We start from the raw sequence: 22,005 nt of genomic DNA on the forward strand, positions 1-22,005 counted from the left end.
ATTTAATTGTGAGCCTCTGAAAGATCCCCAACCCTGCAGCTAATGCTCATTTCTATGCCCTTAAATTACAAGTCTGGCCCCTGCGAGAGTGCTTTTTCTACAACGTGCCCCCTGAACTAAAAAGACTTTGACACAACCTCTATAAACTGTTAGTTAATAAGACTGTTACTTTGGAGAAAATCCAAACTCATTACACAGTCAAGCAGTTCACCAATAAGGCAAACACTGCAGCCAAATTTGTTCGATACCACAAAAAGTGTCTTCGTTTCAGAACAAAGCCAATTTTACTAATTCATGGAATGGACAAATTGAAAAACTCACTTTTCTTAATGCTTCAAATTGATTTTTATGATTGAAACAGCAGCAAATGTGTGTTAGCATGCGCTAACTGGCAAAAGCTAAGTCAACCACATCGATCACAACACGGTTGATATCCACAAGACGACATTATGCCATGTCGAACTTCACGTAGTAGGACACGTAGTAGCCGTCATTGTACATGTAGAGAAGCTGGTCGGTGGGGTTGTAGTCCAAGCTGGAATATTTCCCCTGGAATTTTGGGAAACGAATGCTGAGTTGTTTTTCCTTCCCATTCTTGGTATCAAATGAGTAGAAGATCTCCTCCGTGTTGAGGTCCACGGGCCGGGTGGCGTACATAACGCCGCAGGCCATGAAGGCGTTGCCCGTCATCTCCTTGTACGCGGCCGTGCTCCAAACGTTCTCAATACCGAAGTTTTTCTCGTCGATCTTGGCTAAATCAATTTTCCCTTTGCTCTCGTCAGAAGCGTACATAGCCCACAATCCTTTTTCGTCCGCTGCAAAGTCTAGATTCTGGTTACTGGAATAACTGTACGAGAAAGATGAACTGGCGCTCGGGATCACTCTGGAGTCGTAGCCTTTACTGGTAAGGTTGTACTTGCCCATGCTAAAGGGAGATTCTCTCTGGTAGTAGATGCTGTTAGCGTGAACAACGTAATTGTTACCATATCCCCTATAACCGGTCGCGAGGGAAATAGTATTAGATGATGACATCAGAAGTAGGTGTTTGTAGTCTGGGTAAGTATAGAAATATTGTGTATAGGTACTGCTGTAGCCACTGTAGAAGTACATGGATTCAGAACCTTTAAGAGGTTTGGAATCTTTCCCCCAGCCTCCGTAAATGTAATTATTCTTCAAATGAGCGTTCAGTTGGCCGACTATAGGTTTGCTGAGTCTCAAGATGCCCTTGTGGTTGCAGTTACCTGTAAAAACAGACAAAGTTGGACCATTTTGGTTTATCTTTTTTGGTTTTGTTTATTATCACAATGCAACAAGTTGACTGACCAATGTCTGGCTTGGTGAACTCTTGGTCTTTCTGACAATCGTCCAGCTTCTTCTGGAGTTTGGCAAACTCGATGCGGATCACTTCAAGGTTGCTCTTGTCGTATGACTCCAGTGTGTCCACGATGGCAGTCATGTTGCGGATCTAGGGATGAACATTTTCCCAGTTATTTATTTTTGAAAACTGTAAAAAGTACTGTTAAATAATTGAGAAAAAACTTACAGTAAACATGGATAATAGAAATATTTTCAGTCAAAATGTTCTTGCTATGGTGGCTGATAACAACAAAATTATAAGGCCTACGTGTCCGATTTTGCTATCCTTATGTATATTTATTTCCCTTATTAACTATGTAATTTCTGTTTTCTGCACATGTATAACCACAAGCTGCAAGATGTTTGTTCAAATAATTCAGAAAAATAATAAAAAGTAACAGAACGAATCATTTTTTTAGGTAAAGAAAGATGTAGATGTTTCTAAATATTGTTTATTTCACTATAGATAGGATTTTGTTTTTGTATTCACTGCCTGCAGGCACCAGGTAGCTCTCTAGGACTGCCTGAGTGGACTGCAGACTAATTCTGAAAATATATCATAGGTCATTGTGATTTTCTAGGAAACTTGATTTCCAAATAAGGTAATGTCTAGTGGTTGACTGAGCCTATTTTGACCTCTAGTTATTACAGCCTGGAAATAAAGTAATTTAAACATGATTACAACATAGTATTGTAGAATTACATATCGAACTGGTAGCCCTTAGCGCTAATTCGTAACAATAAAGGTTGGCGACCCCTTGCATGGATACAGATACAAAGTACTGACACTCTTAATACTTCGAATACATATTATATCCCCCAAAACAAAGAAGAGATATCTGTGGCCGATACCGCATTCACTCGTCGGATACTTAGAATTTTGGTATTTGGTATATCAGCCTGATAGTGATACCTAATTTCACAACTCGCCGAGCCTTGATAGTTATAATAAAAAATAGCAATAAAAACCTCAGTGTAGAGAGTATCAAAGATGGGTGAGGAGGAATTCAATGAATCCTTAAGCTGGGACACCAGAGACTCGAACTCTCGGAGCTCGACTCTAAGCAGCTCAAAGTCCAGTTTGATGTAGTCATCGGCGCTGGAGGCCAGCATGGTGACTCTGACCAGAAGATCCAGAAGATTTTCCGAGTAGGTCTCCAGTTTCTCTTCGTACGTGTTTATCTACCAAGGGAAGGTGATAAGTTTTCGGTTTAGTACAGTATACGCCTAAAGTAAGGAGGGAAAGCATCAATGAATTTTCAACTTGCAGGGAGAACAGGAAAGGACTGTACAACAAAAAACCCACAAAGGCAAATTCCTAATCTGTTCTAAAAGCCCTTCTTTTAGCCATTTGATTTAAAAAAATCTTCGAAATTATAAATAGCGGATCCACCCTCAAGGGTGTAAAAAACAAAGAGCTGCAACAGCATTGGCCGATAGTGACAATGATGTAAACAGTGCTTAACAGTCAAAATGACAAACAGCAGTGAGGTATAATAGTCAAAATAGTAAACTGACATCATGTGCAATCTCATTTGCAGGTGTCCAATATTAAAAACAAAATGAACTTAGCAAAATGAACAATTAGGAAACGAGGGAGCCATAATGATATTTCAACAAATTAGTAATAATTTTGACGATTGCTGATTCGGGACACATGTGACTGCCCCGTTGGTGCCAACAGCCCTGGACGCTGATTGGCTCCCTGACTCTTTTTAAACTCCCGTCTTCCGATAGGAAGCTGTCAGATCGTTCTGCTAACCTATGCTTTTAGCTAGGCAAGCTCTGTACCTTCCGACATTCTCCTGCCCTGTTTTCTCCTGCCTGATACCTGTTGCCGACCTGTTTCTGGACCCGTTTCTGCCCTGCTCTTCCGTCCCGGCCATCGACCTGTTTTGCCCTGTTTCCTGCCTGATACCTGTTGCCGACCTCTTTTCTGGACTCGCTACCGCCCTTGCTCCCCCGTCCCGGCTATCGACCAGTTTTCCGCTGCCCACGACTATCCTCGCCCGACACGGAAATGCCATTTCCACGTTCTTGCCATCAGCTACCCGTGTCCGACGATCATCGGATCGTGGAAGCAAGCACTGCTCTCTCTTTATTAATAAAACTGAGTAAAACGAACGCTATTGGGTCCTGTCTCCGTTTCTGGCTTGTGACAAATAATATTATAATAATAACATCATAACAGTTCTTAGAATTGCATGCTGGTAGTCCTTCGCAATAATCAGTAATCAATAGTAGTTAGAGAGAACTGTGTCCTTTGACATTTCCTACTGCCCCTTTTTCTCTCCTCGAGAACACGAAAAGGACATAGATTTAATAAAGGAATGTTTTAGGCCTGGTCCGTTTATCTTTAAAAAAATGATAGATGATGGCAAATCATTTGCCTTCAGAATTGAGTCTAATCATTGAATTTTAAGGTAATGTTCTAATCAGATCACCACCTCTGATCAGATCACTTTAATTTATCGAAAGTTGACTCCATTTACAAAAGAATTCTGTCGTCCACCCCGACCCCCACACCAAGACACACAGTTGGTGGGGCGGCTGCCATGGGCCTCGTCAAGGGCAATGCCCAGCATTTTTACTGCTCTAATGCACCTAAATAACCAAGAAACAATCAACTTACACAAATGAGGGAGGATGTCTTTACTATCATTTTCCCAGGTCTGTCTGGGTGCTGAGGAGAACAACAGCTTCTTGGGGCATGTTTAGCACTTTTCTATTTTTTACATTTTATTTAAGTTTCCCCTCTTCATACTGCTTATGTAGCATCCACCAGACATATGCTATTGCATGCTGCCAGAGATTGACTTTCAGGGATGAAAGAAAATAGGACCCTCCACTTTGTCGCCCCCAGTTTGGAACGCTGGGATTGTTTCTGCTTAAGACTGTCGCCGGTTCTGTTTTTTTGAGGGGGGTTGCTTATTTTGTTCGACCTCCCTTGGACTGGTTCTACTGCCTGACCAAGAAATGACCAGAGACTTGATTGGTTAGTTGATCAGATTATGAATGAATGTGATCCGGAGAACCCCTGGCTTCGGGAGATGCTATCTTACCACAAAATGAATGACATCATCCTACCTTGTTCATTTGAATCTGCACTTCCAGGATGAGATCATTGCTGATTTCCTGCATGTGCTGCAGCCGATCAGCTGGGAAGTGAGTGTCTGGCAGAAAGACGTGGCAAAGACACTCACCCACACCACCGACGGACGATGTCACATTGCCGGACTCCCAGTCCTCGCTCGGCTAAGAAACGAAAAATAACTTATAATCAGGTGATGAAGTTGATTTTGGATGTTGGAATGGCTGTGTCTTACGATCCAGGCCCGAGCTGTAGCAACGACGGACAACAGCAACAACAGAGTGGGCAGCATCTCGTCCTTCCTGCACCTCACAGGTTTCTCTTTGACGGCTTGCTGAAAGTCTTCTTAAAGCGACTGTCTTATCAGATCATCACTCGTATGTTGTCTTTTCCCAAATTTATTGAACACCAACAGCAGATGTTGCTTCTCACGGGACGGTTCGAATGACAGCTCGACCCGGTTGTCGGACGGATGAGAATGGCAGCACATGCGTGGCTTTGTTTGCTTCATTTATAGCCGGAAGTCACTTTTATAGCAGTCACTTTTCAATTTAATGATTAAACTCACGGGCAGCACGGCGGCGCAGTGGTTAGCGCATGTGCGGCACAGTTCATGTCTTGGGAACGTCCTGCGTGGGTTCAAATCCAGCTCCAGACTTCCTGTGCGGAGTTTGTATGTTCTCCCCGTGCTTGCGTGGGTTTTCTCCGGGCACTCCGGTTTTCTCCCACATTCCAAAAACATGCATTTCAGGCAAATTGGCCGGTCCAAATTGTCCCTAGGTGTGAATGAACGAGTGAGTTGTCTGTCCCTGTGTGCCCTGCAATTAGCTGGCAACCAGTTCAGGGTGTCCCCTGCCCACTGCCCGATGATTGCTGGGATGGGCTCCAGCACCCCCGCGACCCTACTGAGGATAAGCGGTGTAGCTAATGAGATGAGATGAGATTAAACTCACAATCATTGTCCCTTTGTGTTAGGGTTAGGGTTTGGGTTTGGGTTAGGGCCAGGGTCAGGGTTAAGGTCAGGGCTAGCTGACGTTTAGTGGCTCCCTAACGGTTTAGATTATGGGTGTCAAACAGGCGGCCCGCGGGCCGGATCAGGTCAGCTAAGGGATTGAATCCGGCCCGCGAGACAACGGTGAGGGAAGCGCAAGAGAAAAACAAGCTGCAGGTTGAAATATGTCCACTTGATGTTGCCAAAGCCAGGTACTTCTCACAAATGCTGTACTTGTATTTATTTCTCTCTCTCTCTCAATCTCTCTCTTCCTCCCTCTTTCTCTCACTCTCTATTTCTCTTTCACTCTATGTCCCTCTTTTTCTCTTTCTTTGTTCGTCATTGTCTCTTTCACGCTCTGTGTCTTTTTACCTTCTTTTGCTCTCTCTTTTTTTCCTTTTCGCTCTCTTTTCTTTCTTTCACTCTGTCTCTCTTGCTTTTCCCTTCTCTCTTTCTCCCCTTCTCTCTTTCGATTAGATAAAAACTTTCCACTCTTTTTAAACATCACTTTTAATTCCCTACACAAAATAAAATCTAAAAATAGAAAATAAAAATGTTAAGTATTCATATGAAAATAAATCCATTCATCAGTAGTAATAAATTGATCCATAATCAGCTAGGGCTGTGTTCAAAAGGACAGTGTCTTATTGAGTTCCTCATCTCATCTCATTAGCTACACCGCTTATCCTCACTAGGGTCGCGGGGGTGCTGGAGCCCATCCCAGCAATCATCGGGGAGTGGGCAGGGGACACCCTGAACCGGTTGCCAGCCAATCGCAGGGCACACAGGGACAGACAACTCACTCCCTCATTCACACCTAGGGATAATTTGGACCGGCCAATTCACCTGAAATGCATGTTTTTGGAATGTGGGAGGAAACTGGAGTGCCCGGAGGAAACCCACGCAAGCACGGGGAGAACATACAAACTCCGCACAGGAAGTCTGAAGCTGGATTTGAACCCACGCAGGAGGTTTCCAAGACATGAACTGTGTCGCACATGCGCTAACCACTGCGCCGCCGTGCTGCCTTATTCAGTTCCTACTAAGTAAAAAAAAAAAAATCATTCATTAAAAAAAGAAAATACTGATTTATACAATTGGCGGTTGAGACACTTCTATTTATTTTACATAACACTAGTCTTACCTAGAGGGAGATGACATAAGTGTCTGAAATCTTGCTGCTACGGGTACCCCAAAAAACAAGAAACTGGTAAAACCTGTTCTAATTCGAAAAATTGGTTAATTGTTATGATTATTTTTTAAGTGGTTGGCGCATTTAAGGAGCGAAAAGCTTTAGTGTTGTAACGTGAATGTCATTAATAAAGAAATTAAACATAAAAATTCAAGATAAACACACATTAAAGACTTGAAAGATAAAAATAAGATAAAATAATTTTAGTAAAATAGGATTAAATATTTACAAGGTAGTGCTTAGAGACTGGCCTAAGGTGAAATCCAAGTTTAATGAAAAATAGTGCGTCGTAAAAATAGTGTCATGAAAAGTAGTGCAATGACATTTAGCAGTGACAAGAATTCCTCAAATAAGGTGATAAATAAGTTATGAGTATCAAGTTTCATTGAAACAACTGGCAAAATATAGATTTTTCAGTTTTGCGTGCTTGTTTAGGGTTGTTATTTCGTTCTGTGTACATTGTTATACAGAATGACAATACAAGGAAATTATTATTATTATTATTATTATTATGGCCTTGGGGAAGAAATTGTCTCTGAGCCTGTTAATAATTGCTTTACTATAGCGCCTACAAGTGGGCAACAGATCAAAGAGGTGGTGGGTGAGAATAGTCCTCATTATTGTCACCATGACATTTTTCTGGAATTTGTTCATAAAACAATGACAAAAATGTGTTTATTTATTCAAGTTGAAACAAAAATAGAAATATGAATCATTTTTAAAGCCCCAGTGTGTATTATTTGACCACTAGTTGGCACTGCTGTCTAATACTGCAACACTCTGCTCAGTGGCGCTGGTTTTTGATTGCAAGACACCAGACAAACATTATGGACTCTACAATATAAAGAAATACAAATTTCTTGACCTATGATTTTTTAGAAACATTATCATTAGTATGATAAGACATGTTTTTAGGTCAATGTTTCTGTAGTGCAGTGGTTAGCATATTCGACTAACATGCAAAAAGTCCTCAGTTCAAGACTGGGTGGAAACATTTATTAGCCTGGAGAGGGATGAGCGCCACTAGGCTGTACTTCCCGAAGACACACCACAGGAAATGGTGCCCCTACAATCCTAGTGGTTAAGGGAACCACCAACCATTTAAATCAATGTTGTTGTATTATTACTGAATGGAAGTTTTTGTACCACTAGGAGGCACTAAATGCTATACACCTTCTCTTTGAACCCATAAAAAAAGAATACAATAAAACAACACATGAATAATACAAGTTAATAGAAGATAATGATGATTGTTCTGCTCTATTACTATGGTGAAAAACGGAAACGGAGTCCATCAAAGTTGCATTTCACTTTATAGTGCAGTGGAATGACATTGGTGTTCGCTGACGTTTTCGGGATCTGACTTACGTTTCATGAATTGTGCCCCGGCAGGACGGATCATTTTAAGCGATGGACCCAAGTCTGACTTTTGGGCTCGTACTTATAGCCCTTTTTCCTGGCTTTAATAACACTCAGAGCTGTTGTGAGCTTTTGGTTTGGGTTTTTTTTGTGTGGCAACTCCCAGGAAGAGTATATTTTGTGGACTTTCAGATTTAAACAAATTTCTTGCTAGTAGCTTGAGGAGCACCATTTTTAAGTCAAAAGAGGTTCTTTGATAAAAAAAAACGCACGTAAAAGCTGCTGTTACTCCAGCAGATGGTGTGCGGGTGAGGGAATGTTAGTGGCATTTCATTACTGGATTAATGTGTTGACAATTGGATTAAAAAAGGCAACAGTTTAATTTTTTTCAAAATTCATACTGATAAAAGCTCCACAGCCTTTCCTCTGAATAGCTAAATTTGTGTGGAGATCTTCTTCCTCATCCACCTTACAGTCCATGACGGGGGGAGAGGCTCTTCTCCTGCATTTCAGGTAGCACGCCATTTAGACAAAGCCCAAACCAAAGAAATTATGAAATCGGGTTTGAAGCTGAGAAGATGAAAAAGGATAGTGCATCCTAACATTAGCGCAATAACATATAGCAGCGAAGAAAACCCCAAAATAAGAACCAAGGGGCAAGTTTTGTGCCATAACATTTAGCAGCAGCAACAACCAAAACCAGCCAATTGACCTGACATGCGTGTTTTTGGAACATAAGAACACAGGGATAACATGCAAACTTCACATGGGGAGTCTGCTGCAGCTGGACTTGAACACTGAACATCTGCACCACGTGACTGCGCATTAACCACCCATCTACTGTGCTGCTCACAATGAAATATAGCCATTGTTCATTGATTTTATCATGACTTGAGTATTTTCTCAGCTTATCCACGATTGACTACAAATAATGTAACGTATTAAGCAGGAGCAAGAAAGCAAATAGGCAAGCTTCTCTCACAAGGGCTTGGCTTTATTACAACAGGACAGATATATACATGAAACGACAAGGGACGCATCCGAGAAGAAGGAAGGTTGCTTTCGGATTTAGAAACATTTCCTGTGCACGATGGAGGGGCCCGCTTCGTCGTATTCCTGCTTGCTGATCCACATCTGCTGGAAGGTGGACAGGGAAGCCAGGATGGAGCCGCCGATCCAGACCGAGTACTTCCTCTCGGGAGGGGCGATGATCTGTAACAGGCAGAAACATTAGAATTTGTGATGATATTGAAGAATTTTGCGTATTGTTAGTTTGTCTTTACCTTGATCTTCATCGTGCTTGGGGCCAGAGCTGTGATCTCCTTCTGCATACGGTCAGCGATACCGGGGTACATGGTGGTACCGCCGGACAGCACGTTATTGGCGTAAAGGTCCTTACGGATGTCAATGTCGCATTTCATGATGCTGTTGTAGGCGGTCTCATGGATACCAGCCGACTCCATTCCTGATAGACAATTAGAAAACATTTGTTAGGAACACAAAGGTACACATTCCCAGAACGCTTATCCTCTCTAGGCAGTGCATGGTGCATTACAGGGTTGTTTTTGCTTCCTTTTTTATGCAGATCATGAATTGCAGAGTCTTCTGACTCCTGGATACTCAAGTGGTCACTTACTACCCCAGATCCAAGCATTTCGTGGGCAGGGTTGGGTAGGGTTACTTTAACTTGATTACTTTCAATTACTTTTGGATTACTCCAATACCAAATATGCTAATAAAAGACAAAAGAAACTAAATATGAATAAAATTACTAAATTTGGTGCAGGCTTGGGGAGTAACGGAACACATGGAACAGCAAAAATTATGTTTTTTCATTTTGTTTCTGTCGCATTTTATGTTAGTTTTGCCGGAGATCAAAGAGATCAAAGCCAGGAGAGAAAGCTTACCACGTGTTGTGAGTCATCATTTTATTCATATTTAGTTTCTCTTGTCTTTTATAAGCATATTTGGTATTGGAGTAATCCAAAAGCAATTGAAAGTAATCAAGTTTAAGTAACCCTATCCAACCCTGTTCGTGGGATAGGTGCGTTTAAGTTTTACCAAAAAGCTACAACTGAAACAGTTATGGCGGTAGTGTCTCAAGCACAGAGTAAGAGCGCGCTGAGATATTTTCCCCTATACCCACATATGAGCCAATTTAAGAACAATAAAATACTTTAATTAGGGGGTAAGCTTATATACGCATATTTGGTTGTATGGTTCTGGACGATCATTCGTAAGTTGAATTTGTTCATAAGTTGCTTCAGTGCTATATTTTGTACGTATGTTTAAGGCTTGTTTAAGTAACCTGTATTGTTTTTTACTAAAAATAAACATTTCATAAAATAATATGCTCTATAAAAATAAAGTTGAGTTTACTTTTGGAAGCCCTTTAAAATTTAGGTGACTTCCTCCTCTGTAGTAAAAAGTGGCCGAAAAAAGCGTTCTGACCATTTTCTCAACCGCATCAAGCTTTCTTATTCAACTTTTATTTCCATGGGAACGGCTCACTTGTTCTTTACACTTTACACCAACCATATTGAATGGATGCACGAGATATTAAACAAAATAAATGTCAAAATTCTTAGCGGGCTGGAGTTAGTATAGACATAGACAGTATAGAATAATAGCAACCGAACTAGGAAGAGGAGGCGGATTTTTTTTCTTCCGCAGGTAGCGGCGGAAAGAAGCACTAGAGTACTGTCCTCCACTCGGAAAAAGGTGCACACAATACAAAATCTAATCTTTAATGTCCAGATACTTTTCGACATCCCGAAAAAAATGTTCGTATCTAACGTTTTACGTAAGTCAACTCGTCGTAAGTAGGGGAGCGTCTGTACTTTTAAATGTAATTGCTATTAACCGTAACAAACTTTGTGTAATAATCTAGGACGATAAAAAGAAAGAAGAGTAAAGTACCGATGAAAGAGGGCTGGAAGAGGGTCTCGGGGCAACGGAAGCGCTCGTTTCCGATGGTGATGACCTGTCCGTCGGGCAGCTCGTAGCTCTTCTCCAAAGAAGAAGAAGAGGCGGCGGTCGCCATCTCGTTCTCAAAGTCCAGGGCCACATAGCACAACTTCTCTTTGATGTCGCGCACGATCTCACGCTCGGCTAGGCCACGGAGAATCCGATTTAGTGACCGAGCCCGTTTTGGACCGAATGATCAAACTCACCGGTGGTGACAAAGGAGTAGCCGCGCTCAGTCAGGATCTTCATCAGGTAGTCGGTCAGATCGCGACCGGCCAGGTCCAAACGCATGATGGCGTGGGGAAGGGCGTAACCCTCATAGATGGGAACGTTGTGGGTCACACCGTCGCCAGAGTCCAGCACGATCCCTTTGGAGAAAGGTCACTATTTTATGAGCTGACAAGACTGCTGATGTTAACACCTCTTGTTTATAAGCGGGGAGGACTCTTTGCACACATTTAACACCCTGGGTGTCAATATTTCTCTCCTGTGGCCCTGTTGTTACTGCCCATCATATAGAGAATTAGTCAGTACCTCTATATATTAACATCTCTCTCTCTCTCTCTCTCTCTCTCTCTCTCTCTCTCTCTCTCTCTCTCTCTCTCTCTCTCTCCTCTCTCTCTCTCTCTCCTTTCTCCATATATATATATATATATATATATATATATACCGTATATATATATATATATATATATACCGTATATATATATATATATATATATATATATATATATGGGTCAGAAGGACAGCTACGTATGATTTACCACAGCTGTTAGTTTTGTTTGATTATGTATTTATTTTGGAAACAAAATAACAAAAACAAAAACGAGAAAGCAAGGCAATTGATGAAAAACTGTAAAAAAAATGTATTTTGGATTTTATTCTTCTTAATAATTCATTTTCTTAGGGATTATTTTTAGGAAGACAAACAAAACGATCTCCGATCAGCTATGTCATGTATTTTTTTCTAGTTTGAAGCATTGTTTTTCTTACAGGTTTTAATAATAAAAATAAAATAAACAATAAAAAAATCAAACAGTAAATTAACTTAGAATTAACTAAACAATACATCTTATATTTCTATTTTTCAACTATTAATTAGCTATATATTTTTACTATTTTAGTCACACAAGGTGAGAATTCTTTTTTGTTTTTTTTGAATGAAAATTTTTTTTAATGGGGGCAGTGTACAGATAAAATATCAGATATCGGATATCACAATTACAACTCTTCTTTCAGGGTTTTAGTAGCTATTTGTTCCCCTAAAATATCAGCAAATATTTTAAAATCATATAATTTTATAAACGTTACATATTTTAATCTAATCTTAAGGACTGAATTACATTTTTTATTGTATTATATAAATGCTTATTTTTTTTGATATCTCACAACCCACCAGCGGCACACATGCCCCCATTTAAAGGGACAGTATCTCCGATTTGCACGTTAAAAGTCCCTGTACGAGTGCTAGAACTACGAAGAATACAAACTATGGAGACTCTAGTGACCAAAACGCAACATTTTACGTCTCATTTTTTTTGCCTAGCCTTTTTGCGGTTTTTGGGTACTTGTAGCAGCAAGACGGCAGACAAATATTTGCCTTTAGGTGAGGCTCATGATATGGAAAATAAAGGAACATTTCTTGACTTACAAGTATTTATAAAATATATCTTTATATATTAGCTCATGTATTTTTGCTTTTTATTTAAATCTATATATTTTTTTGCCACTAGGAGGCGTTAAATAACACACTAAAACCATTAATAGAGACAACTCGAAGTACTGAATTGTACTTACCAGTAGTACGACCGGAGGCGTACAGGGACAGAACAGCCTGGATGGCGACGTACATGGCGGGGACGTTGAAGGTCTCAAACATGATCTGTAAACACAATTTATTTAAAAAAAAATGTACACCACAAAGTGATAATACATACAAGTAAGTAATAAGGATAATTTATCAATGATTTATTATTATTATTACCAAGATAAAAATTGGATGGTTTACTGTGGCACATTGAAAAACACTGTTACATCTACTTTTCACCTCTTCTGGTTTCCTGACTATTTGAGTCAGCTCGGAGTAGAAAACACGTAAATGGCCAAAGTCTCATGAATAATTATACTCAAGAGTATAAATACAAGCCCATTCAAACAAAACAAAGGAGCAACGGCTATGATAAATAGTCCCAAATCAGATACACAAAGGTCCTTGGGAAAAAAATGAAAAGAACACAGTTCTATGCGGATAATTTCCGCCAGTCTCACCTGCGTCATCTTTTCCCTGTTGGCCTTGGGGTTCAGGGGGGCCTCAGTGAGAAGGGTGGGGTGCTCCTCGGGGGCCACACGCAGCTCATTGTAGAAGGTGTGGTGCCAGATCTGAGGGACAAATGACAACCGCTGCTCTCAGGACTGAACCCGCAAAAAGAAATCCCACTTTATGAACTTCAAGGTCAACAGGACGCACCTTCTCCATATCGTCCCAGTTGGTGATGATGCCGTGCTCGATGGGGTACTTGAGGGTGAGGATACCCCTCTTGCTTTGGGCCTCATCACCCACGTAGCTGTCCTTCTGACCCATACCCACCATCACACCCTGCGCACCAAAGGAAAAAGAGAGTTAAACTTTCTGATTGTGTTTTTTTTCAGGCACAGAACCAAAGAAGCACCATCAAGTACTAGCTAACAAAAGGAAACAATACAGTATCTGCACTGAAACAACTGTATAATACAATGATACATGTAACCCAAAGCAGGAGCTTTTAAATGCCTACACCTATTCCATTTTTCCTTGAAGGGAAGACGAATTCAAAATCAAAACAAGAAAACTGAATTCGAAAAAAAAAAAAGAAATTACATTTCAGACTTGTAATTCCACCTCTAGCTACTCCCATAACATATAATACCCAAAGAAACTCGATGTATTAATACGTTTTAACATCTAAAATTTGTATAGTGTATCCAACATTTATATAAATTAGGTCCAATTTTAAGTAGTACTAGTAGTAGTAGTACTAGTAGTAGTAGTAGTAGTAATAGTAGTAGAAGTAGTACTAGTAGTAGAAGTAGTAGTGATAGTAGTAATCGTAGTGGTAGTAGTAGTAGGAGTACTAGTAGTAGTAGTAATATTAGTGGTAGTTCTAATAGTAGTACTAAGCAGAAGTAATAGTTGTGGTAGTAGTAGAAGTAGTAGAAGGAGTAGAAATAGTAGTTATAGTAGTGGTAGCAGTAGTACTAGTAGTCGTAGAAATAGTAGTGGTAGTAATAGTAGTAGTAGTAGAAGTAACAGTAGTGGTAGTAGTAGTAGTAGTAGAAGTAATAGTAGTGGTAGGAGTAGTAGTACTAGTAGAAGAAGTAAAAGTCGTGGTAGTAGTAGTACTAGTAGTAAAAGTAATAGTAGTACAAGTATTAGTAGTACAAGTATTAGTAGTAGTAGTAGAAGTAAAAGTTGTGACAGTAGTAGTAGTAGTAGTAGTAGTAGTAGTAGTAGTAGTAGTAGAAGCAATAGTAGTGGTAGGAGTAGTAGTACTAGTAGAAGAAGTAAAAGTCGTGGTAGTAGTAGTACTAGTAGTAAAAGTAATAGTAGTACAAGTAGTAGTAGTAGTAGTAGAAGTAAAAGTTGTGATAGTAGTAGTAGTAGTAGTAGTAGTAGTAGGAGTAGTAGTACTAGTAGTAGAAATAATAGTGGTAGAAGTAAGAGTAGTTGTAGCAGTAGTAGATGTAGTAGTAGTAGTAGTAGTAGAAGTAATACTAGTGGTAGTTGTAGTAGTAGTACTAGTAGTAAAAGTAATAGTAGTGGTTGTAGTAGTAGTACTAGTAGTAGAAGTAATAGTAGTGGTTGTAGTCGTAGTAATACTAGTGGTAGTAGTAGTCGTCGTTGTCGTAGTAATAGCAGCAGTAGTAGTAGTAGTAGTAGTAGTCGTAGTAGTAGTAATAGTAATAGTAGAAGTAATAGAAGTGGTAGTAGTAGTAGTAGTAGTAGTAGTAGTAGTAGTAGTAGTAGTAGTAGTAGTAGTAGTAGTAGTAGTAGTACTAGTAGTAGAAGTAATAGAAGTGGTAGTAGTAGTATTGGTAGTACAAGTAGTAGAAGTAATAGTAATGAAAGTAGTAGTAGTAGTACATGAAAAAAGATTTTATATTAGTCATACTGTTGAATATTTGTTAGGTGTTAAAAAAGGACTTGTTTCGTAATTTGAGAAAAAAGTTTGAAGTTCGACCAAGTTTCTTAACATACAGTACTTGATTTCAAAGATAATTTGTTAGTATGTCCTCTGTACCCATCTTTATGCACAATCCCAGTCGTTTTTTTTCTGTAGGGGAAGAAACGTTCTTTGCACAACAAAATAAGGTAAGCAAACCTGGTGGCGGGGCCTTCCCACAATGGAAGGGAAGACAGCACGGGGAGCGTCATCTCCGGCAAATCCGGCCTTCACCAAGCCAGAGCCGTTGTCGCACACAAGGGCGGTGGTCTCGTCGTCGTCACACATGATGAAGTTTCACTGGGGTTGGCTCTAAAGTTTGCAGACAAAAAGGACGTTCATTAAACGTACGGCACGAAGACTGACACACATATCTTATTTTCAATGAAGCTTGCGTCAGTTTAAAGGAGTTTGGATTTCGAGTGCGAATTGGGTGTGCCTTTGTACCCGCCAGACTTTTAAACCGGACTTCGGAGTCAAGCGGGGGTGGGGAAAGTGGGACCCTCACAATTTTTTCAATCCTGCCTTCCAAGCATACAGCAAACGTCCATTCAGTAGGGCCGCGGGGGTGCTGGAGCCAATCCCAGCTGTCTTCGGGCAGTGAGCAAGGGACACACTAAACTGGTTGCCAGCCAGTAGCAGGGCACAAAAAGACAGACAATTCACTCGCACATTCACACCTAGGGACAATTTGGACCAGCCAATTAACCTGACATGCATGTTTTTGGAATGTGGGAGGAAACTGGAGTGCCTGGCGGAAACCCACGCAAGCACAGGGAGAACATGCAAACTCCACACAGTAAGGTTTGATCTCATGACTTCAGAATTGTCCCGCGGACGTGCTAACCACTCAACCGCCATGCTGCATGCAGCAAACAGTTCATTTGAAATATAGATTTTTGTCATTATTTACCTTAGTAAACTGTTTATTATTACTTAATAACGCAAGAGAATAACCCCGGGGACGTCCCAAATTGACACATTTTGAGCTGTAGCGCTATCTAGTGGACAGCTGCTTACGCTGGGTGTTAAAGGAATCTCAGTGATTAAAAACAAATAATAAATAACATTACTTTCATCCTTCCATCCATCCATTTTCTTTATTCCATAATTTCATATTTTTCAAAATTTACATAAATGTAACCAAAGAAACACAAAACATAAACATACATTAATAATAAATATATTTACAGTACGTAAAAACAAAAACAAAAAATCAATTTATTTTCTTTTATTTTGTCTTTGTTCTGATGTGGGTGTGATTTTACAATAATAGGTTATAAAAGAAGAAGAAAAACATAAGTTTAATAATTCTTCAAATAAATACAATTGAAATCTATAATAAACAGTTATAAAGAAGAAATTTTCACTATGTTTTTAAAGGGACAGTGAGTATTAATGCCTCCTGATAGTGAAAAATGTCATTCATGTAAAGAAATCCAGTGAGTTAAATCAGGGCTCTCCAACGTGGTGCTTGTGTGCACTAGGTTGCCCCCTAAGGACAGCTGAGGTGCCTGTGGACCTGTTCTGAAAATAGCCAATCAGTGCTGGGTGATTTTCAAGTAAATGATTTTATTTTAGTGGTCGACTGAGTCTATTTAACGCTACTTCTGATAATAACCTGGTAATAACATAGTAATAACATAGTAATAACATGGTACGTTGTTGCGGTAATTCGTAACATAAAGTATATTTTTTTTGCTTGAAAAAGGTTAAAAAAAACGTGATTTAAATAATACTTGTAAAATCATGAACTATGATTCAAAAAATACTCGTAGGTCAAAAGAAATGTATTCATTTTAAATAACATAGCGCTCACCTAGAGGGAGCTAACACGGTGTCCGCGATCTTGCTGCTACGGGGACCCAAAAACCTTAAAAATGCTAAAATGGGCTCTTTTTGTCACTTTGAGTCTCTGTAGTCTGTATTCTCCCATGTGCTTTCTAGAACTACCCCCTACGGCGACATCTAGTGGTCCAAAAACACACACTGTCCCCAGAAAAAAACCTTCTCCTTTTATGGCCTGGCCCATCTATCGGTAGCAAATGTGATCTGAGAGCCCTGGGTGACTGATAGCATATCTCTGCAATTGTTCCTAGAAGCCGTTGAGGCAGCACCCAAAAAAGGAACAGAACAGAGAGAATCGCATACTTGCGTTCTATTTTCAGGACGGACCCCCCCGTCGCCCCCCCTAGAAAGCGCACAAGTGATACTTGGATCCTCTCCTGCTATTTCAGTTGTGCCGACATCCAGCTGCTGCCTCGCTTTTGTTTCCCTCCATCACTTAATTCCATTTATGGGCAAATATTGGGCAACCACTTCAACAGCTCAGTGTGAAACCCAGAAACTCGTTATAATATTTAAAAAGAGAGGGACATTTCTCAATGTTTTTTTGTCATGGTGGAACTTAGATCAAGTATCCTAAAGACCAGTTACATGTTTGTGAAGAATCGAGATAGGTACACCATGGTTAGGCAAAGCACCTTTGCTGGAATAATTTTTCTAATATAATAAAAGTCCATACAGGGGCGTAGCTTGGGCCCCAGACGGAGGGGACGTATCCCCACCAACATAAAAAACACTTAGAGAACTAATCTACAGTGTTTTTTTGAAAAAAAAACTTGAATGAAAACTTTATTCGAACATCAAAATAAAAAACAGAACAAAAACAATAACTCAACAACAAAATAATGTTACATAATATGTTCGAAAAGGGTAGTAAGAAGCAAACGCTTATATTACTGTTATCTACCAAAAGAAGAAACAATAGGGCCTCCTTCTACCACCTTAGAGAATTGCGTCACGTGATTGAAATGTAACCTCATTCAAATAGTGAACCTAACCGTCCTGTTGTCTTCGGGTCAAAATGACCCGCCACTATATTATTTAATCTTTTTTTTAAATCCCACTCAAAAAATGTGCTACGTCGCCACCAATGGTAATAACCACACCTACGCCTTTGCGTCCATGTATCATTTCGGACCAGAAGTCTAATTTAACAAGGTAGATTTGAACCTTTTTAAAGCAGAGAGGTGGTTTTCGTTACTGATTAGCGCAAAAATCGACCAGGTCGATATACATTTCTAAGATAATAACTTATTACGTTATTACGATGTGGTTACTATGTCATTATCATGTTATTACCAGGTTAGTAGAAGTTGTTTTAAGTAGGCTTGTATAAAGCCTTGGTAAAACGAGTGATAAATACATAATTTCAAGAAGAATTTTGGAAGAATTGATCATGTATTTAAGGGAAACTGTGTAATATTTGACCACTAGATGTCGCTGTATTGTTCTCCGACGTGGTGCTCCCTAAGAACACATGAGTATCCTGCAGACAGGTTCTGATAATAGCTTACCAATGATGGGTCATTGTGATTTTCTAGAAAATTTGCTTTCTACCTGGCATGATGTTGTCGCGGTTGACTGGGCTTATTTTACATGAAATAATTAGAAGCTGATAATAACATAGTAACAGCATACTAACTACATAAGTTGTTGTTTTAGGAATCCGAATACAACTTAAAGCCCATCAGGCTAGAAAGTAACAAAAGTATCCATCAGCTTCAATTAGGTACACAGAAAAGAGTGCTACTAAACACAACGAAGAACACAAACTATGGAAACTCCAAGCTACCAAACCACATCTTTTTTTCTATTATTTTTTGCACAGCCTTTCACAAGGTTTTTGGTTTTAGGGTGTACCCTAGTAACAAGATCATGGACAATCAAAAGATTTTTTTTTTTTACAACAAGGTGGTGCTAGATATTACACAATGTCCCTTTAAAACACTGATCATGTCAGTGGTTTTTCATGCCAGTTGAAAATTTAAATAAGAAAATTGTAATGACCCATTACTGGTGAGCTACTCAGATGTTCTTAGGGGGCTCATGAGCACCACATTGGTGATCCATGTTTTAAAGCGTTTTGCGTTTTATGGAGCAAGCCAAGGGCGTAGTTTTGGCAACGACGAGAGGGACGTGTCCCCACTAATATTAACAAATCATCGCTTTGTCCCCACCAGTATTATGTGATCACCAATTCCAAGACCAAAGGTACGCCCTTGGAGTAAGCACTGAAAAGAAGAACTTCCATTTTAAGTCAGCGGGAGTCCATGGACTTCAATTTAATTTCTCTAAGTAATACGCCTCCTGGCAGGCCGAGGCAGGTACTGCAGCTCCCATAATAAGCCAAGCGTTCAGACGACACAGTATTTTTTTCATATTAGCTACCAAAAGAAGAAAAAATGGGGCCTCCTTCTACCTATAAAGCTATCTTAGAGAATTGTGTCACGTGATAATATGTATTTTGTCTTCGGGTCAAAGTGACCCGCCAGTATATTGTTAAAAAAACACATTCAAAATCCCCTAAATGATATTTCTATCAACTTTAAATGTTGTGACTTTTCCTAGATTGATCCCAAAAGCAGAAAAATTAAAAAGCGGTTTTGATTCACATTTGTGTGTACACTGTATAAACAAGTAGAAAGATGATACTTAAAATGAGAACAATATATGTTTTTAAAATCCAACAATGAAAATGAAAAAAAAAAACTCACCAAGGTGCACTTGTAGACGGATGCTTCCACTGGGACCGGGACTAAGGCTGCTGCGACCCCCTTTAAATAAGACCCCGGGCTTAGTCTGTGGGGTCGGGAGGGGGCGTGTCTGAAAGTCCACTCAAGTCCAAATAAGTGCCTCTGGAAAAGAAATCTGCAAGCCTGACTGCAGTGTTTTGCAAATAGGGATGTGGCTGCTTCATAAACAAAGTTTTGGCCTGTAATCACGTGATCACAAATGCTGGACTAAAGCTGCCATTTTTATCATAGGCCACTTTTGTTGTTGTTTATTTTTATTTAATATTACTTATTCATATACTATTACGCTTAACTTCGAATCTTAAACTGCGGTATCGTATCTTGTAAATGTTCCTACACCGCCAGGATGGCTATTTTTAAACTTTATGTGCATTTAACTTGTTACAGTGACAACAAACCCTATTCTATTCTATTCTATTCTATTCTATTCTATTCTATTCTATTCTGTTCTATTCTATTCTACTCTGCTATACTCTACTCTAACAAACTACTCAAGCATTTATTAAATCGATTTTTTTCAAAGGCAATAACACAAAAAGCCCAAAATGCGGGTCCAATATTCATAATTGACAATTCAAAATCATGAAAACATTCCTCCTGCGGAATATGCACGCCGAGTAGTGATGAGTCGTTTGTGAATGAAAAGGCTCTATGAGACAACTCTTTGACGTGAACGACAGACCCCCATTAAGGAGCTGGCTCCCTTCCAAACGCGCTCTCTCTTTCCCTCTTCTCTCTCTTTTTCCGACTCTTTATCTTTATCTCAGTTTCTCACTCTCTTTCCCCATTTCTCTTTTTCCATCTCATTCTGTCTTTCCCTCTCTGGTATTTATTTCTCTCTCTGTCTCTATCTCACTTTCTTTCTTCACGTGCCTCTCTTTCTCTATGACTTTTTCTATATCTCTATTTCTGTGTCTTTCTTTCTCTTTTCCACTATCTCTCTCTTACACTCTCTGACTATCTTCATCTCAGTTTCTCACTCTTTTTCCCCATTTTCTCTTTTTCCATCTGCTTCTGTCTTTCCCTCTCTCTTTCTTGTATTCTTTTCTCTCTTTTTGTCTCTCTCCATCACACGTTCTTTCTACACATGCCCCATAATCTCTTTCTTTTTGTCTTTCTCTGTATCTCTATTTCTCTGTCTTTTGCTATGTCTCTTTGTCTCTCCCCCTCCTCTCTCGTTTCACTTACTCTCTCACTTTATCTGTACTTCTCCCTCTTTATTAATCTCTTTCCTACACCCGCTTTCTCTTACTCTCTCATTCTCGCTGTTCCTCTTCCTCTCTTCCTCTTTCAAGCTCTTTTTCCCTCTTTGTCTTCCTCTCCTTGTCTTTCTCCCTCTCTTTCTCTCTCTCTTTTCTTTCTCTCTCTGTTGAAAACGCTCGTAACTCGTCAATTTAAGTGGCATCCTCTATAAACATTTTCTAAATAAGTTAATTTTTGCATAATGTTTCTTAATTATTTGCAATACATTAAGTCCCAAAAAATAATAATCTGAAGAACCGTCTGTGAGCTGAAAGAGCGGCTATTATTAGGGAGCCGAAAAATCCGCTTCCCTAAAAAGAACCGAGATCCCCATCACTTGAATGCGCGCTGAGCCGTCCGCGGGACAGCTGACGCCAAAGATGAGCTGTGACGCGATTGGCTGTCGAGGATTCCCAGTGCCGCGCCCTGATTGGCCGATCCTTCGCCTTCTAGGGTTATGCTCGCCGAGCCGCCCGTTAAGAGGAAAGGAGCTCCATATTTGCAAGTGATTGTTTTCTTTGATGTATAGTCGACCTTATGAGGTAAACTCTTCGCCTCGGGGAAAGCGACACGAGCATTCCACTCCGAGCAGAAATACGGCATCGGGGATGTCGTTCATCAGACGAGCTGGGAGGGTGATGCTGAGGAATTCGTATACAAAAAGATACAAACAAGTTTTGAGTGCAACTCAAATTCCATTCCAAATATTAGGAGGATCATTTACAAAAAAGGAGATTTCCTGGAGCAAAAAACGTTGTCAAAGAAAGTAAAAAAAAAGTTATTAACTAATAAACGTGGACATTAAAGGAACAGTGTGTAATATCCGACTACGAAACGTCACCCCTATTGTGCAGTTCAAGTTTTTTTTGGGGTTGAACAATTTTATTGACACTATTAACAGCAAATAAACAATGTGAGGTTTGAACATTTTTCTCGACAATTTTTACAGCAATTAAGCATATTCACAATTTCGTTATATCTGACAATATGACGTTGTCAAACACAATCTG

The 22,005-nt window shown here is 39.8% G+C and overlaps 2 protein-coding genes across 2 annotated transcripts; both read right to left on the reverse strand.

Annotated features, from left to right (window-relative positions):
- Positions 1–447: 447 nt before the first annotated feature.
- LOC148351757 (olfactomedin-4-like) lies at positions 448–4,739 on the reverse strand. The gene is made up of 5 exons (XM_088355136.1): positions 4,683–4,739; positions 4,444–4,611; positions 2,326–2,538; positions 1,324–1,465; positions 448–1,241 (listed from the first exon to the last, which is right to left on the reverse strand). The coding sequence occupies exons 1-5, from the start codon at positions 4,737–4,739 to the stop codon at positions 448–450; spliced, it is 1,374 nt and encodes a 457-aa protein (XP_088211262.1).
- A 4,223-nt stretch (positions 4,740–8,962) lies between these two features.
- Positions 8,963–19,881, reverse strand: LOC148351758 (actin, alpha cardiac muscle). Its single transcript, XM_088355201.1, has 9 exons — positions 19,715–19,881; positions 15,315–15,467; positions 13,424–13,552; positions 13,225–13,335; positions 12,754–12,838; positions 11,163–11,324; positions 10,909–11,100; positions 9,273–9,454; positions 8,963–9,201 (listed from the first exon to the last, which is right to left on the reverse strand). The coding sequence occupies exons 2-9, from the start codon at positions 15,441–15,443 to the stop codon at positions 9,058–9,060; spliced, it is 1,134 nt and encodes a 377-aa protein (XP_088211327.1). The 5' UTR covers positions 15,444–15,467; positions 19,715–19,881; the 3' UTR covers positions 8,963–9,057.
- Positions 19,882–22,005: the final 2,124 nt, after the last annotated feature.

Source organism: Urocampus carinirostris, chromosome 15 (assembly GCF_059441175.1).
Source record: "Urocampus carinirostris isolate Australia breed hairy pipefish chromosome 15, RoL_Ucar_1.0, whole genome shotgun sequence".
Classification (NCBI taxonomy): Eukaryota; Metazoa; Chordata; class Actinopteri; order Syngnathiformes; family Syngnathidae; genus Urocampus; species Urocampus carinirostris.

Bases quoted from the DNA above. Each gene is read 5' to 3' on its own strand.
- LOC148351757 (XM_088355136.1), bottom strand. From the start codon at position 4,739: ATGCTGCCCACTCTGTTGTTGCTGTTGTCCGTCGTTGCTACAGCTCGG. The intron at 4,612-4,682 runs GTAAGACACAGC...TTCGTTTCTTAG, and splicing joins CTACAGCTCGGGCCTGGATC to CCGAGCGAGGACTGGGAGTC. The intron at 1,242-1,323 runs GTCAGTCAACTT...CTGTTTTTACAG, and splicing joins GTTCACCAAGCCAGACATTG to GTAACTGCAACCACAAGGGC.
- LOC148351758 (XM_088355201.1), bottom strand. From the start codon at position 15,443: ATGTGTGACGACGACGAGACCACCGCCCTTGTGTGCGACAACGGCTCT. The intron at 13,336-13,423 runs GTGCGTCCTGTT...TTTGTCCCTCAG, and splicing joins ACTGGGACGATATGGAGAAG to ATCTGGCACCACACCTTCTA. The intron at 9,202-9,272 runs GTAAAGACAAAC...TGCCTGTTACAG, and splicing joins CAAGCACGATGAAGATCAAG to ATCATCGCCCCTCCCGAGAG.